Source organism: Stenella coeruleoalba (assembly GCF_951394435.1).
Source record: "Stenella coeruleoalba genome assembly, chromosome: 11".
Classification (NCBI taxonomy): Eukaryota; Metazoa; Chordata; class Mammalia; order Artiodactyla; family Delphinidae; genus Stenella; species Stenella coeruleoalba.
Window position 1 is genome coordinate 84,854,546 of NC_137157.1, and position 18,213 is coordinate 84,872,758.

The following is an 18,213-nucleotide window of genomic DNA, read 5'->3' on the forward strand; positions in this document are numbered from 1 at the left end:
TCAAAGACTAATTTTAGGTCTCTTGGTAATTAAATGAACACATTGTTTATGCTCCATACACTTTCTGTCCTGAGTCTTGGAAAATACATGAAATTTCCAAGAATTAAAGTTTCCATTAACACAAGTGCCAAATCAGGAGGCCTGACCTGTGGGAGAAAGCACATTTGTCTTTGCTGGCTCCTTTTCAAAAAGCTACAGAAAGATATTTACTGTATAACTTTCTTGTGCGTAATGGCTCTTTTTTATCATTGAGGCCATCTAGACAAGACCGAGAAGCTGCCACATTTCAGAAAGCCACCAATTACTGAAGAATGACGGTTTGAGTTCTGAAGTGTTGACTGCAGTCCCTGTTCGGGGTAAAATTTTTGTATTGGAAGAGACTTCGAGCGGTTTTCTTCTTCCACTTTTTTTTTTTTTTGTCGTAGTTGTGTGTTTGTGTGTGTATTTAATTCCCTGAGAACCAGCTTTGGCTGGCGAAGAAATATGTCAACACGAAGTGGGTTTCAGAACACTGCTTCCACTTATCATCCCTACTAGACGGAAATTTAATGTAAATCAGTATGTGTGCACGCAGCCTGGATGCGTCAGAAGACTATTTTCTGATCTCTATATCTGGTTTTATGTAACCTGAAGTAGCACAGTTATCTACCCAGGTTAAAAAAAAAAATCTCTTTACGTCAGTGAACTCGAACTCAGAAAGTTCTCTCCCCGGAGCTGGGAGCCTTTTAAAGACATGCGTGTCACGCTGGCTGCGGGTGGTCGCAGCTACTGGGAAAAAGGCTGGTTCTACAGGCCCCGCCCTCCACCCCCCCGTCGCCCCTCCCTCCGGCGGGCTCCCTACCTCCCCGGGTCTCGCCTCTCCCCCACCCCCTCCCTCCCTCATCTCAGCAATTTCGGCCTCAGAGGTCTGGCGCGCGTCAAAGCCCGAAGTGGGAGGCTGATTTGTGGAGCATCACGCCCCAGCTCCTCTCCCCAAGCCTCTCCTCCGTCGTCGGCAGCGGCCAAGGGATAGAGCCGAGCAGGGGGAGGGGAAGAGCGACACCCATCCCCCTCCCTCCAGCCCTCCCCGCGTTCAGATTCAACTGCACCTTTTATTATTTTAACTCTTCTCCCTAGGACGCGCGGCCCCGGGATCTGTCCCTCCGGCAGTCGCGGTCCCCGCTCCCGCGCCCGGAGATGGGACAGCGAGGGACCCGCTCGCGGTCGGCCGGCGTGTGCGGGGAGGTGCGGCCGCTGCGCCCGCTCGCCAGAGTCTGTAAGTTTCAACGCTCCTCTAAGCGGAGGGGAGGGGGAGGCTGAACGCGTCCCCGCAAACGATTGAAAATGCAGAACACGGGCGAGGTTGACAGCGTCGGATGGAATTTCGGGGCACACTCTTTTAATTGACTCTATCCGCAGCCCGCAGGCTATTGTCCGGGGTTTTTCCTGCAGCTTGTATGTTTGATCCCTTCGTCGTCAAGAAGTTTTCAAGCTATTACATTATGAGTTCCAGTGGGATTTTTAAAAGAAAAAAAATGCAACTCACACTTCTTTCAAATTTAAAATACCTCTACGTAATTTTCAGGTTACATAGCACATTGCTTATTATTATTTTGTCGAATTACAAGAAACATTTATACTACGCAGGAGCTCACGGCCTTTGCCTATTTCTAAAAATAACAGAAAAAGAATTTCCCCTCTTTACTTTTAATATTGCTACATCATGTGAATAGTTTAGTAAATAGATCCTTAATTTTCCTCATAGACGTCGCGTGCTGGTATCCTTGCACTAATCTACAGACGCGGGTAATTTCAGAATTATCACTGAGCCTGCTGTTTACAGGAAGGCTCTTGGTTTTGTTTAATTAAGGCTGTGCTCTTATGTGTTCAAAACGATAAGGAATATTAAAACAGTTCTGGTTCAGACCAAGTAATTTTTCCGGGATCCAAGAACTCAAGCACTAACTAGGCTCGTGTTTACATTAATAAGATCATACCTTTAGCTTTGCACGTCACCTGGAATGTATAGACACACCCCTACATGCAAGGACTGAAGAGGTGAGGAAAATAGGGGGAAAAGCTTTTAATCTCCGTTTCCCTCCTGCAGGACGGGTCTCGAGGGAAGGAGAGGCAGGTCGGAGACAGGTGCATAGGCTGGCTATGGTGACGGGACGATGTTGGCCAGAAAGAGCATCATCCCCGAGGAGTATGTGCTGGCGCGCATAGCCGCGGAGAACCTGCGCAAACCGCGCATCAGGGACCGCCTGCCCAAGGCCCGCTTCATCGCCAAGAGCGGGGCCTGCAACCTGGCGCACAAGAACATCCGGGAGCAAGGACGGTTCCTCCAGGACATCTTCACTACCTTGGTGGACCTGAAATGGCGCCACACCCTGGTCATCTTTACTATGTCGTTCCTCTGCAGCTGGCTGCTCTTCGCCATCATGTGGTGGCTGGTGGCCTTTGCCCACGGGGACATCTATGCTTACATGGAGAAAAGTGGGATGGAGAAAAGTGGCTTGGAGTCCACCGTGTGTGTGACTAACGTCAGGTAAGAATGCAGCGGAATGAGGCAGGGGTGGAAAACAGTACAGAAAAAGAGATGAAACTGTCCTTTCTCTCTTCACTCTGTTATTTTGTTGCAAGTGAACTAAAGAGTTTGTTTCAGTACCTTCAGAAGCAAAAAAGTAAAAACATAACAACAACAAAACCAATCCAATGCATTAAAAATCTTCTCAGATGCAGCTTTATGGATGACGAGTCTTTGAAAATGTAGCGCTTCAATCCTTTGAGCTGGCCTTGAAAATATTATACCAGTTATTTTAAAATGGTCGTGGTTCAAAGGATTCCACAGAGCGCCTTCCTCAGAAAAACCACATACTGAGTTTTCAGTCTGAAAAAGCTGCTGTCCATAGTTCCAGCATCCACAAGGCAATATCTCTGATCAACAAAAAATATTGTGCAAATGCTAGTAATGTTTTTCCACAACTTCTCTTACCAGTGACATTTTCAGAAATAATGAGAAAAATGGGAAAACACTGGTGGAGAGGTGTTCTAGATTAAAAAAAAATTTTTTTAATCCACCAGAAATGAAATAAACATAAGCCCTTCTTTATCAAGATTATCTTAAATAGCTGATTGCTTGCATTGAATTCCAAAATTAGAAGTTATGCTGAGATTCAGAACTAGAAAAAAATTATTTTTTAATAATTGGTCCAAATTTTTAATGGAAGAGATTATGTAGAAGTGACTTCGTGTTGTGGTTTTCTCTAAAAGTTTTAGTAGGATAGGAAGACAGTTCCTAGATTGCCCTAATTTTGCTTTTTTTCTCTTATATTGTAAATATTTCAAAGATAAGTAAAGTGAATTTGATTTCAGTGATTCTCCTCTCATAGTTTCACATGGCCTAAGAACATTTACTTGGAGTGATTTGTCTCTTATTTTGTTGGAAGATGGAAAAAGGTAATATCAATTGCAAAAATATGCACTCTGCAGTGAAACATTAGTAGTTATGCTGGCAACTTTTCCAGGACCTTTTCTCAATATATTCCAAATTCACATAATTCATAAAGCAAAGCAACTGAGTAAGCACCATTCTTCCAGGAAACTGTAAAGAATAAGACCTTTGATGACCCTGAAATCTTATGAAATTAGCATACCGCTGCAAGAAGCAGAAACTCAGACTGTAAACTTGTCCATCCTTCCATTGCCTGAATAGTTGCAATGCCAGCTTATCAAGGGGGGTTGCGGTATTTGTCGTAGAGATCACATGCCACAGATTTCAGCTCAGATTTTGAGGAGAAAAACAAATTGAATCGATCCACTGCCTTTACCATCGAGTTAGATATTGTTTTCTTGTCTTAAACTTGCCACAGACTTTTGTCTCAAAGAAAATATAGATGAGGAATGTAGGTGATCATCAGTACACCAAATATAAAGGAACAAAATACTGTGTTTAACGGGTATATGTAGGTCAGATAGCATTATCTATAATATTTCTCTTTAAGAAATTTATTGGCACTGATGTTGGTGAATCATTTTCTTATCAAGGTACATTTTTAATAAACATGAAGTAGATACACATAAAAAGAGATAAAAGAAACAGAAATGATAAACCTCGGAAAAATAAAGGACAGATTTTATTCACAAGACAAATATATTGGCTTTTCCTGTGGGAAAAAAGTCATTAAGCAATTTATTAAAGATATGTCATCAAAAGTGAGATATTTTCAATGATTTTGTAAAAGAACTTGATGGAGTGCACTGGTTATTAAAAGCTGTTTTACTGCTAGCTTTTATTGTTCAACAAGAGGTGTTCTGAGGCATGTTTATCCCCCTGATGTATTCCTGCTGGTTTGAACATTCGATTCACTACGAGAAATGGCATCACAGATACAAGGAGACACACTTGATCTTATCAGTATGAGAGTTTTAGCATTTTATTTATTTATTTTTCATTAGGTGATTCTCTAAAGCATATTTCTTTTTTAAAAATTTTTATTAAAATATAGTTGATTTAATCTTAGCATTTTAAATTGCACTTCTTACCTAAAAAAATAGTATTGGACATCTTGTAAGGTTGAAATCTTACTGGTTTTATTTTAGCATTGTGGTACTATTTATACTTCGATGCAACATACAATTTAATCTTAACCAACCGTACATAATACTTTTTCACCAAAAAAAAAAAAAAAATAGAAACAGAAAAAATCTCTATTCTCTCCCAAAAGGGATTTAAAAGATGACTAATAATATGTCTAATTCTTTGCATTTCCTTTCCTTTCATAAGTTCAGTGTCTCACCTTGTCATCAGAACCGAAAACAACTGATTGTAATGAACATTCTCCAGTGTATCCAAATAACATTTAACATTCTCCTTCCAGGCTGGCTCACTTTCCCTTTCACGTGGATGACTTTCTAACATGAGTCAGAAAATAAACCAATATATTTCCTCTTCTAATTCAGCCTCCCTCCCTCTGTAGAAGAACAAATGAACAGTTAAACACTTTCATCTCTTGAGGTTGTTTAGCATGACAGGTGCTCATAAAAGGCTGGGTCTTGCACAATATAATGTTTGGAAGTAAGTTCTTTCATAAAATAAACAACATACACAATATGGCACATGAATGATATCTTAAGCCGTTAAAATGAAACATCTGAGCATGTTCATCATACGCTGCTCCCTGAAGCATGTATAATTAGAAATCAATGTTGTATCCGTGCCCCTTCACTGGGGTCTTTTCTTATTCTTTGCCATGTTTTTGGATCATTCAGTATTAGCTCATGTGTAGCTAGTGCAAAAAGCAATCATTGCTTTTCATGAATCGTTTGAGCAACAAAAGGGGTAAGAAAGGCAATTTTCACACTCCATTTAAAAGTTAATTAGAAGAATCAACTATCTTTCAATTAAAAAAATGAAAATCCCTGATTATGAACCTGAATAGAAAAAGATCACCTGCGTGTGCTTGCCTGCCCTTCACGGTGTCCCGCCAAAGTGCAGTACTTAACTTAGTATTCAAATATTTAATATTTGGTCTCTCGTTGTGTGTGACATTAATACACAGCTAATACTTTGACAGATGGTCTCTCGTCTATAAAATTAGAAAAGTTTGAAATTGGGGTGTAGGGCAAACACAAGACTAAGACTGTTTCTATTAAGAAGCTACAGCAGTGTAGGATATGTAGTTAAATGAATAAATTAGTGATAAGAATAACCAAATGTGGTGCTTCTCAACAGGGGAGATAAAACAGAATTATCTGCAAGCTTTTCCAAAGTTTTATCCAGGTCCACCCTAAACTACCAAATCAGGGTTTACACTGAGCTAAGGAAGAGAGTGCAGTTTGAAAAAGCTTCCCAAGAAAACCCTGACACTTGTTGGCCCCTTCCCTGTGATTCTTTCGGAGACTAGCCCAGAATTAAGAGAATTCGTGTTCTTATTAATTATGGAATCTTGACACAGTCACTTATCTATCTCTACCTCAAATCCTTCCTTTAATAACTTCAGTATTCTCTAGATCACTTAGAGAACAAAACGAGACAATCAGTAAGAAAACATGTTTCGTTCCAAATGGCACGACATGGTTTTTTTTAATTAAAAATACTAGTATCTTTGAATGATGTGCTTTGTACCACTCTTTAGCACTGTGCTTTCTCTATATAAGGTACACAAGCAGTGTTTGTTAGGGAGTATGACTTTTAAAGGTTGTAAATAATAAAAAGTTCACTTATTACTCAGTACTTCCCACATGACTCAAGTCACTTAAACACAGACAGGCAATAAATAATAGACATCAACCTGGAAGAAAATTTCACGAAGTAAAATAAGCCTATAAATCTAAATATGTCTAGGTATTATTTTAATGTTTTCACATAAACAGGCCCATCATTACATGATTTGAAAACATTAATAGAAGTGTATCCCAGAAGCCTGGAGGTAGATGCATGCGGAGAGAGAGAGGGAGAGAATGAACAAGTGCTTGTGTTTAGAACTGGACATTTGATACATTAAGGTGGATGGTCTTTCTAAAAGCCTTTAACAGCCTTTGGACATGGGACTTCCCTGGTGGCGCAGTGGTTAAGAATCTGCCTGCCAATGCCGGGGACATGGTTTGACCCCTGGTCCGGGAAGATGCCACATGCCACGGAGCAACTGAGCCCGTGCATCACAACTACTGAGCCCGTGCTCTAGAGCCCGTGCTCTGCAACAAGAGAAGCCACTGCGATGAGAAGCCCACGCACAGCAACAAAGAGTAGCCCCCTCTCACTGCAACTAGAGAAAGCCCGTGCGCAGCAATGAAGACCCAACGCAGCCAAAGATAATAAATAAATAAATAAAGTTTTAAAAATAGCCTTTGGACATCGACAAATGAATGGACAAAGAAGATGTGGTGTGTATATATCTATATCTATATATAGATAGATATATATACACAATGGAATATTACTCGGCCATAAAAAGAATGAAATAATGACATTTGCAGCAACATGGATGGACCTAGAGATTATCATACTAAATGAAGTAAATCAGACAGAGAAAGACAAATATCATGTGATATCGCTTATATGTGGAATCTTAAAAAATGATAGAAATGAACTTAGTTACAAAACAGAAATAGAGTCACAGACATAGAAAATAAACTTATGGTTACCAAAGGGGAAAGGGTGAGGGAGGGATAAATAAGGAGTTTGGGATTAACATATACACACTACTATATATAAAATGGATAACCAACAAGGACCTACTGTATAGCACAGGGAACTATACTCAATATCTTATAATAACCTGTAATGGAAAGAACCTGAAAAAGAATATGAATGTGTGTGTGTGTATACACATATATATATATTTCACTTTGCTGCACACCTGAAACAACTAACACAACATTGTAAAGCAACTATACTTTAATAATTTTTTTTTTTTAAAAATAGCCTTTAGAGGAAGAAAACGCAAAATTCAACTTAGCCTGTTATTTCGTGATTCAAAATCTGATCCAATGGCATTGTTTTCTGGTCTCATTTCTTACAGGTCTTTCACCTCTGCTTTCCTCTTCTCCATTGAAGTTCAAGTGACAATTGGGTTTGGCGGGAGAATGATGACAGAGGAATGCCCTCTGGCCATCACAGTCCTGATTCTCCAGAACATTGTGGGTTTGATCATCAATGCAGTCATGTTGGGCTGCATATTCATGAAAACAGCCCAGGCTCACCGAAGGGCGGAAACCTTGATTTTCAGCCGCCATGCGGTGATCGCAGTCCGAAATGGCAAACTGTGTTTCATGTTCCGTGTGGGCGACCTAAGGAAAAGCATGATCATTAGTGCATCGGTGCGCATCCAGGTGGTTAAGAAAACCACGACACCCGAAGGGGAGGTGGTGCCTATTCACCAACTAGACATTCCCGTTGATAACCCCCTTGAGAGTAATAACATTTTTCTGGTGGCCCCTTTGATCATCTGCCACGTGATTGACAAGCGCAGCCCCTTGTATGATATCTCCGCCACTGACCTTGCCAACCAAGACCTGGAGGTCATCGTGATTCTGGAAGGAGTGGTCGAAACTACTGGCATTACTACCCAAGCGAGAACCTCCTACATCGCTGAGGAGATCCAATGGGGCCATCGCTTCGTGTCCATCGTAACCGAGGAGGAAGGCGTGTATTCCGTGGATTACTCCAAATTTGGCAACACCGTGAAGGTAGCGGCTCCGAGGTGCAGCGCCCGAGAGCTGGACGAAAAGCCTTCCATTCTTATCCAAACCCTCCAGAAGAGTGAACTGTCCCACCAGAATTCTCTGAGGAAGCGCAATTCCATGAGAAGAAACAATTCCATGAGGAGGAATAATTCCATCCGCCGGAACAATTCATCCCTCATGGTGCCCAAGGTGCAATTTATGACTCCAGAAGGAAATCAGAACACGTCGGAATCCTGACAACAACACAACCCCCAGAAAGCCTTTGATAAGATGTTGAAGAGTTTCTACAGGGCACAGACTGAAACAGAGCTGGAACACAATAATTTGTCCTTCTTTATCTTAATGCACTAAATGATATGCATATTCCAACAGCAGCACTTTCTGTGTCAATAAACAGTAACACACAAGCTGGAGGGTTCTTGGCTCACTTGCTTCATCCATGCAGTATTCGCAGAGATAGGCTTAAGTTATGTAGGGGAAATGCTCTCATTTCTCTCAATTTGAAACCCAAGAATTACATTAATAGTAATAGACCTTGAATATGAAAGTGGACCAAGGGATGATGCTTTATGAAATACTTAGCGGGTGACACCACAGTTGTCTCTGTTTCTATTGTTCACTCTTGAAATGTGATAGAATGGGCAGGGGGCCCCAAAACTGTGTTTTTCCTTCCTCTCTTTCTCTCTCTGTCTCTCCTCTCTCTCTTTTTTTTTTTTTAACTGCACCAGGTAAGAAGCCTGAGACAAAAACTGCTTAGTTTTGTTTTGTTGTTTATTTTTTGTTTATTTTTTAAATATTGAATTTTATTTTTTCCTCAAATTGTATAGTATAAGCATAACTAGTATTAAGAAAATTACACTAAAATTTTAAGCAGGGACATCTGTGAAATTGGAAAACAACAACAACTGAGTTCAATTCTAGCATGTTTCCACATGAACGTAATTGAATCTAACTAGAAATCAAAATTCCTATTCCATTAAATCAACTACTGTAGTATAAGGCTCAAAGTTTCAAAGCTATAAATCACCCCACAATATGATTGATGAAGCAACGTTCCTGTTAACTTCTCATTCAGAGCCTTGAAAACATGAATAGAAACTTGCAAATCTATTTTTGGATTTCCCACAGAAAAACTGCTTAGTTCTGCATTTTCCCCGATGCTCAGCCAGGTGTCTGCAGTCCTGCTGGGGCTCTCAGCTGCTTAAAGACAAGCCATAGGAGGTACCAACTGACTAAGAACAACTCACAGAAGAAACATTTAAGCTGAAAAGTTTTACCCATTTCCCTGTGAGTTGGAAAAATATTTTTTATTAAAAAAAACAACAAAAGCTGCTTAGCTCTCATCTACTTCTAAGTGGATTCTCTTCATTCACTTGGTTCTTCACAGTGACCTCCAGAGGTTTCTTTGTCCCCCTCATGGCCACCTGTTGGCAGAACTAGGCAAGGAGCTTTTGGAGAAAAGCTAAGAGCATTCCCGTGTCATTTAGGACTGGATTCCCAAAGGGGACAGCTACTTCTTTTGCCTTCTCAGTTCTTGTTGAAAGCCTCCACTATAGTGAATATTCTATTAAAATACTTTCTTTGTATTCACTGTAGTTTTGCAATTTCTCTTTCACAAAATTATCCCTAGTGAAAGCTCAAGGAGAAACAACACATTTTTAGAGGCACGTGAAACAGCGATCACACAGTGATGACATTCACCTCTGAGATCGCTCTCTCTGAGGGTCCCTCTCTTTGAGATCTGTTGTTCCAAGGGAACTACGTTTTTAAAATTTCATGTTGATTTCATTCATTCAAAGTTTTAGAATGTTCTCTTGGTTTTTCTATTTGAGCTTGATGTACCATGGAAATCCTGTAACCTTTTTTCTTTGCGTCTCCCACCTCCCATCTTAAAACTACATCTCCTTCTCAGTAATATCTGAATGCAGGCCTGGCATATAAAGATTTAGCATTATCTCAATTGCTAAAGTGAGATGTTCTATCAACCCTTGATTTAATCATCCTTAGCTCTTGCCTCTTCAAGGAAGGGATGAGGGCACAGGGAGAGAAGTACAAAGCCAGTAAGCTATAGGCTTATTCTCATATCTCACATAGCTAAACATCAGAAAATTGAGCTCTTGTGTAGCCTTTTACACAGATTTTTGGGGTCTCTATTTATTTTACTTCATCTATGGACATTGGTATATTGAAACATTTCTGTACAGTTTTCAGTTTGCTAAAGAAAAATCTACCTTAATCAGATTTAGCCCACCAGTGATTACAGAGTTGGATATCAGACCTCCTAGCAGTTCTGGCATAGATGTGGGTCCCCCTCTCCCATCCCAGGGAAACGAGACAGATGCAGAAGGCAACTGCCACACCAGCAAAAAGAACATGCACAGTGCTTCCCTGTTCTGTGCAGGGGCAGCTCAACATCTGTGAAGGTGACACAGGCTGTGGGGCAGGCAATGTCTGGGCATAGTGGGGCTGAGATGCAGGATTACTGAGTCCAGGTGATACAGAGATCCTTGGCAGCCAGGGGCAAATCTAGCAATGGAGTTAGAACAGTTCCACCAGCCACCTTCCAGCTGCAACCAAAGGCTGGGTGCCAAGGACCTGATGGCCATTGATCTCATGGGGAAGTCGGTGGAAGAGTTTGATGGGACCCCTATGTCAAGTCATGGCTCAGATAAGGACATCATTTAGCTAGTGACAGCCACACCAAACAAAAGGTCACATCAATTTCTAAAAATCTGCAAGTGTTTTAGAACATTACAATGATTTCAGAACCTATTTTTACCAAAATATATTTAACTGGCTAAGCAGTTTTGGAACTATTTAGTTTAGTTTTAGAAAATAAGATTCTTTATATGTGTGTGTGTGTATATAATTTTGACTTATGTATTGAATTTAAATATTATTTTATATTAAATACTTAGATTCTTCGCTTCCGTCCTAGTCATCATACAGCAGCTACAATATTCTTTTAGATCATATTACATCATACCTCTGCTTAACACCCTCCTATGTCTTTTCATTTTTCTAAAAATGAAAATCGAAACCTTTTCCAGGGCCCACAAGCCACTACATCTTATTATTACCTTTTCCCCTGAATCATTTCCACTCTACAGCTCTGGCCTTGCTGTTCTCTGAAACAGAGCCATACATTCTTTCATATCATGGGTTTGCTTCTACCAGGAACATTTCCCCAGAAGGCCTCCTGGGATTATTTAGGATTTCTGCTCCAGTGGCATCTCATGAGACAGTGCAGTACAGTGGTTAAGAAAATAGACTCCGCAGTCAGACTCTCTTGCTTTAAATTTCAGTTTTAACACTTAGCATCTGTGAGGTCTTGACAAAATTAATATTTGTGCCTCATTTTCCTCATACATAAAATCAAAATGATTATAGTACCTACCTCATAAGTTGCTGTAAGAACTAAGGTAGCTAATGTATATAAAGGGCTTAAAATAGTTTGATTCATTCACAAAGGACAAAAGCTAGAAATGAAAGACTGCTTGAAATTAATTGGATTCTTAGTAGATGACATTCAGTGCATTATATTCGTTCTCTAGAACAGAGAAAAAAGATCTTTGCAACATGAATCTGATCTCTTAAAAATTCTGCAGCAGAGACCTTATGCCCATACCCAGTTGCTTTTCCTGCTTATTTGATACATGCCGCTTGCCTGTTGTCAGATAGTATAATGTGTAGAATACTACAAAGTGTAAAGGGAAACATTTTACCTACAGAGGATATTTCTGGTTTCATGTATCTGTCATTAGTTTATTTATCCAGTAATATATATTGAACTTCTACCATGTCTGACATTCACCATCTGGCAAAAAAAAAAACTAGGTGTGTTTCTTCTCTTTATGGAGGAGCGGAAATTTATAAGCAGGTTAGGTGTTGATTCTGCACCCAAATACTTTGAGATGGAAAGTATCAGGAGAGGAACACTGGCTTAGGTGCCAGAATTGCATGATCAAAATCGAGACCTACCCTTGGTTACTGGGCAGGCGTGGGAAGGCCACGGAAGATCCAGAGCTGTGCCACGGGATAGTTTTGTGGAGAACTGGGTGAGAAAGTAGAACACTGCTCATCTTTAGAGCTGTCATTTTTTTTCCTGCTTTACATTATCCCAGTCCCACGGTTTTATTCTACAATTCCTCATCATTTGCCACTTGGCTCAAGACTTTCTCTGAGTAAAAATCATGGTCCCCTGGACTCAGATATTTCTAACTCTCTGGTCAAGTGTTTTAACACTCAGGTGTCTCAGAACCAGCAGAGACTTAAAGAGATGACCTCAGTTCCCAAAGAAAGTCTAACTCCCAGAGAATTTATTAGCCGCTTAGTAAACATGGGGTGGCACTTTTTCCCCTCCATTGGTTGGAATCATTTATTTTTTACTGTTGTTTACAGATTTGGCATTTTTGGAAAAGAAATTTCCTCACAGATAATTAAATTATTATAGATAAAGAAGAAAGAATGAAAAGATATCTGCATCTCTTGGGGTTCCCACCCACAACTTTTGTCATTTTCACCATGTCCAAAGCAGAGGCAGAACTGAAATTAGTGTCTCCAAGGACCAGTGCATTAAAATAACCATAACAAATCCTACAGGCTGTTTAAGAGGAAACCCAAGGGCCATGCTCTTCCCATGATCTTTATGCACAATTCTCATCAATGGTGATGGGAATTCCCCAGAGATCTAGGAAGGAAGTGACCCTAATTACACCTCCCTTGATAATTTACTGCACAGATTCAAGTTTAAGTTCATGAAAATCTTAATCAGCCTTTAACTTCAGCTCAAAATACCACAGCAGAGCCCAATTTCATTTTAGAGTATTTCTATCTTCATTAGTACTCATTTTCAATCGTTGTTCCGGTTCTCATGGAGATTTTCTTGCCAGTACTGTATGACACCCCTCCCCCAACTCCAACACTCTCTGGCATAATTTAAATGAAACTCTTATTCTTCACAGTGTTTATTTTAATCACTTGAGACAACAAAAATATTAAGGCTGGATTTCCACATACTATTGGACTACTTCAGCTTGTATTGAATAAACAGTGAAAAAGTGGAGGATAAAGCAGTTACCTGTAAAACTGAAGTTAAAATATACTTTTCACTTATTAATAGATACATTAACAGATTTTTCAGGAGTCTTCACTTACTCGCCATTGACCGGTGAAAAAAGTCTACACTCTTTAAGCATACTAGTCGAGGCTCCTTGCGGTTTGATTCCAACGCACGGTTTACAGCTTTGCTTCCTAACCCCTTCGAATAGTGCAGTGTGTAAAATACTACAATGTATAACATAGTGCTTCAGGTTCACTGACTGCTTCACTCATATTCACTCTCCCACACAAGTCTGCAAGTCTCTGAGCTTGAAACTCTGTGCCTAACAAAATTACTACTTTTACAAAGCCTTCTCAAATCCTCCGTCTAAATTACTTCTTTATCTCCACAGTGTGGACTGTGTTTATTGGTTATTTCATACTATCTGGCACTATATAACTTTTGGATATCATATGCATCTCTCCTCAGACTGTCTTTCCCCCAGACGGCTTATCACAGTGTTTGCCTAAAATAGATGGTGAAGCAGCCTGACAGTTACCTCCCCCAAATCCATTCATCCTTTCTTTCATAGCAACAGAGTTGTTCAGCTAGAGCCAACACATTCCTCTGTCTCTGTTAGCTGTGGCCATGTGCCTGATTTGGGGCCAATGGCCCATGAACAGAAGTCGATGGACCACTTCCCGTTCTTGATTTTAAAAACTCTGAGCTTATGTTTCTGTACCTTCTTTCCCCTCCCATGGACCGAACACGTAGGTGGTGGAGACCAGCTTTGACCGGGCCGATGACGTAAGAAGATGTGGTACGTGTGTGTGTTTGTATGTGTGTATAAAATGGAATATTACTCAGCCATAAAAAGAATGAAAAGAATGAGCAAAGTGGATGGACCTAGAGAATATTATGCTGCTTAGTGAAATAAATTAGATAGAGAAAGACAAATACTGTATGATATCACTTATATGTGGATCTAAAAAAACAATACAAATGAATGTGTGTGCAAAACAGAAATAGGCTCGCAGATATAGAAAATAAGCTAGTGATTACCAGTGTGGAGAGGAAGAGGGGAGGGTAAGTTAGGGGTATAGGATTAAGAAATACAGACTAAAAAAAAAAAAAAAAAAGAAATACAGACTACACTGGAATTCCCTGGTGGTCCAGTGGTTAGAATTTGGTGCTTTCTCTGCCAGGGCCTGGGTTCAATCCATGGTCAGGGAACTAAGATGCCGCATGCCATGCATCTTGGCCAAAAAGAAAAGAAATACAAACTACTAAGTAACAGATAAGCAACAAGGATTATAGCCATTATCTTGTAATAACTTTTAATGGAGTATAATCTATAAAAATACCAAATCACTATGCTGTACACATGAAACTAATATAACACTGTAAATCAAATTATTAGTATCATTAGAAAACTGAATGAGTGTGAGTAGGATTTTTAACTCAAAATGATAAGCTTTGCCTTTAGCTCATCCCCTTATCACTAAAATAACAAAACACAAAAACTTTAAATCAAAATTAATCTAGTGCAGTCCCATTAATAAGATAGCTTTTCATCAATGGGAAAGAAACCCTGAGGAATTTCTGGGAAATATAAAGAAGATGGAATGGATTTGCTGGGAAAACTAACCAGAGCTGAGACATAAGACCCAGATTCACTCAAAAGAAGGAACAGAGTGGCTGGACAAGAGGATCTGCAGCAGAGGTCAGAAAATATCCAAAGTTCAGAGACAGTACGATCTGGAAACAGAAGCAGGAACAGACAGTGATATGGGGATAGTGCAGGGCTATAGAGACATGGGCTGCTCTGTGGACGATGCTTGGCACTGTGAGGACCTGGGAATCTACTCCCTCGGGTCTCTCATGAGACCAAGGGGGCTCTGGGCCTGCAGATGACTTGGGCCACCAAAGTGATAGAGAGAAAAAGAAGAGGATCTCAGTTGAGGGTAGCATTTGAATTAAAGTTTTATTCAATGCCCTTTGAAGTTTCCTAACATTGGGTCACAATTTATGTTTAAAGATTATGCATGTTGATACACTTTTTAACAGATCACAATTTTGGCATTCTCTAAAGGGCCTAAATTCGACATTGACATTAAATCTTCACCAAAAAAAAAGCCACCCAGGAACATAATTCAACTTATGATATTCCCATTTTAGGTGGAACTACCATTAGGCAGAAAGGATTCCTGGCACAACTTTAGTCTTTGCACTTGAATGGTATTATCCTGGATTTGAGAGAAAAAGCAAGCTGGTTGTCCAGGATGTGCAGTGGCTGTGGAAATGTGCGTCATCGTGGAGGCCACGTACAGAAGAAGACGTACAGAGAGCTTAATCTGGAATGCTCGGAGTGGCAGCTATGGCAAATATAACAAAGAACAAGTGTTCAGCAAACATGCAGAATTTATCAAATTTAAATAACATGTCTGGCCCTTGAATAAAAGATTTTCTGTGTGTTTATTCAAAATAAAATGATTCTGTCCCTGACTTCCTTTTGCAAACCACCATCAAAACCAATTGTATTTTATTGGGGGAAAATGTGACTCTTTTCTCTTTTTAATCTTTTATTAGAGAAAATTTCAAACATGCAGAAGTGGAGAGAATAATATAATAAACTCCATATATTTATCTCCCACCTCAACAATGACCAACTCATGACCAATCGTCTTTCCTCTTTTGCCCCCCTAGAATTCCCTTTCTCTTTCTCTGATTGTTTTGAATTACTCCCAGCATTATATGCTTTTATCTGTAAATATTTTATTACATATCTAAAAGATAAGGAACCTTTAAAATAAATTATCACACCTAGAACAAAACCACCAACAACCTCTTAATGTCATCAGTATGCTCCAGAAATTATTATTGCCACAGCCATGGTAATGCTCATCCTTAGTGGTAATTAGAAATACTTATAGAATAGAAAATTTTATATATATTTGCTAAAACTATAATGTAACAACAAGGAGATTAGAATAAAAACAGTGTGAAGAATGTCCAGACCACCAAGAGGTAAGACTAGTCAGTGAATCCAGTTAAAGTCAAGAGTACAAAAAATAAAACAGAGAGTGAAAAATGGCAGAAATAGAATGAATTATATCAGCATAAGAGAGGCACTGCTAGAAACAGGCACTAATGGAATTCTAACAAATTATACTTGAAAATAGTTTTGATATTTTAAGTTTTGGTAGGGTAGTCAAATCCTATTTACTTACTCCTGCTTTTTAAATTCAAGTCAACTTCCCATTATGGTTCCTTTAGACCTATTAGATGTCCCTATCCATGGAACCAATTATTTTACTACAAAAACAAAAAGGGAAAAAATGTTATACTTGATTTTTCCTTAAAATGATGTGGCTTACATTATCTGCCTTTACAACTATTAATTGGTACCACTGATGAGTATAAAAAAAAAAATCCTCTATGAATGATTAGCTCCAGAGACACAAACGTCCTCTAAGCCCTAGAACCAACAGAATTAGGAAATCATTTGTGAAACTTTAGAGTTATTTTTTGCCTTTTAATTCAACATGTCAACTATGTATATAACTACAATTGTTTGGGCACAGTAATTAGATGTAAGCATGAACATAACAAAACCTCATTGCTAAAGAAAATTGTAATCCAATGAAGAGATGACGGAAGGTTTAAAATAACAAGGCAGAACCTGGCAGGGCCATAAGAGGTGTGCAAACAAAAGACTGTGTAAAAACTTGAGGGTGGGAATAACATTCAGATATCAAGACAAAAGAGAGGGAAGACTTCGAGATGGGCTTAAATGATGGGCACTATTTCAACAGGCAGAGATGGCAAGGAGTACAACCAATGCAGAATAAGTGGCATTAACTCACTCAACATATATTTATTAAGCAAGGTGGTATGATACTGTTAAATGCTGGGAACACAGCTGTGAGCAAGATAGACAAGGTCCCTGGCTTCGTGGCTTTTATAATGTTGTGAAGAAGAACAAGCAACAAAAAAGTAACCAAAAAAGTTTTTTTAACCACAAGATAATTTCAGCTAGAGGTAAAAAGTAGTGAAGAAAATAAACAAAGTGATATGAATGACTGGGTAGGCCATGGGCAATTCTTTAGGTGGGATGAGGTAGGAAACCCTCTCTGAAAACGTGAAATCTTTATTTTTATTTATTTGTTTTATTTTTAAAAATTTTATTGGAGCATAGTTGATTTACAGTGTTGTGGTAGGAGATTCTTTGCCCTTCTAGGTTATTACTCAGTCTTACAGAACACTGAGTATAGTTCCTTGTGCTATATAGTAGGTCCTTGTTGGTTATCTATTTTATATACAGTAGTGTGTATATGTCAATCCCAAACTCCAATTTCAATTGAAACCTGTAGGACAAGAAGTTGCCAGAGGAAAGGCAATGAGAAGGACAAAAGCTTGAGACAGGGCATGTTCCGAGTAATAAGACAAAGGCCATATGCCTGGGGGGAAGAGGGATTGAAGAGTCAGAGCACAAAAGGCCTCCACTTTTACTCTAGAAGGAATGGGGAGACACTGAAAGGACTTGGGCAGGGATCGTCACCATCTAATTTATATATATTTAGAGTTTATTCTGGTAGCTGTGAGCAAAGTGGAAAAGAATGGGGCTTGCGGACTTCCCTGGCGGCGCAATGGTTAAGAATCCGCCTGCCAAAGCAGGGGACACAGGTTCGAGCCCTGGTCCGGGAAGATCCCACATGCCGCGGAGCAACTAAGCCCCTGTGCCACAACTACTGAACCTGCGCTCTAGGGCCCGAGCGCTGCAACTACTGAGTCCACGTGCCACAACCACTGAAGCCCGCACTCCTAGAGCCCGTGCTCTGCAACAAGAGAAGCCACCGCAATGAGAAGCCCGTGCACTGCAACGAAGAGTAGGCCCCGCTTGCCGCAACTAGAGAAAGCCCGCGTGCAGCAAAGACCCAATGCAGCCTAAAACAAAGTTTAAAAAAAAAAAAAGGAAAAAAAAAAAGAAAGTGGCTTGCTAGAGA

The 18,213-nt window shown here is 39.7% G+C and overlaps 1 protein-coding gene across 1 annotated transcript; it reads left to right on the forward strand.

Moving 5' to 3' along the window:
- Positions 1 to 913: 913 nt before the first annotated feature.
- KCNJ8 (potassium inwardly rectifying channel subfamily J member 8) lies at positions 914 to 9,342 on the forward strand. The gene is made up of 3 exons (XM_079938245.1): positions 914 to 1,255; positions 2,087 to 2,527; positions 7,503 to 9,342. The coding sequence occupies exons 2-3, from the start codon at positions 2,154 to 2,156 to the stop codon at positions 8,401 to 8,403; spliced, it is 1,275 nt and encodes a 424-aa protein (XP_079794371.1). The 5' UTR covers positions 914 to 1,255; positions 2,087 to 2,153; the 3' UTR covers positions 8,404 to 9,342.
- Positions 9,343 to 18,213: the final 8,871 nt, after the last annotated feature.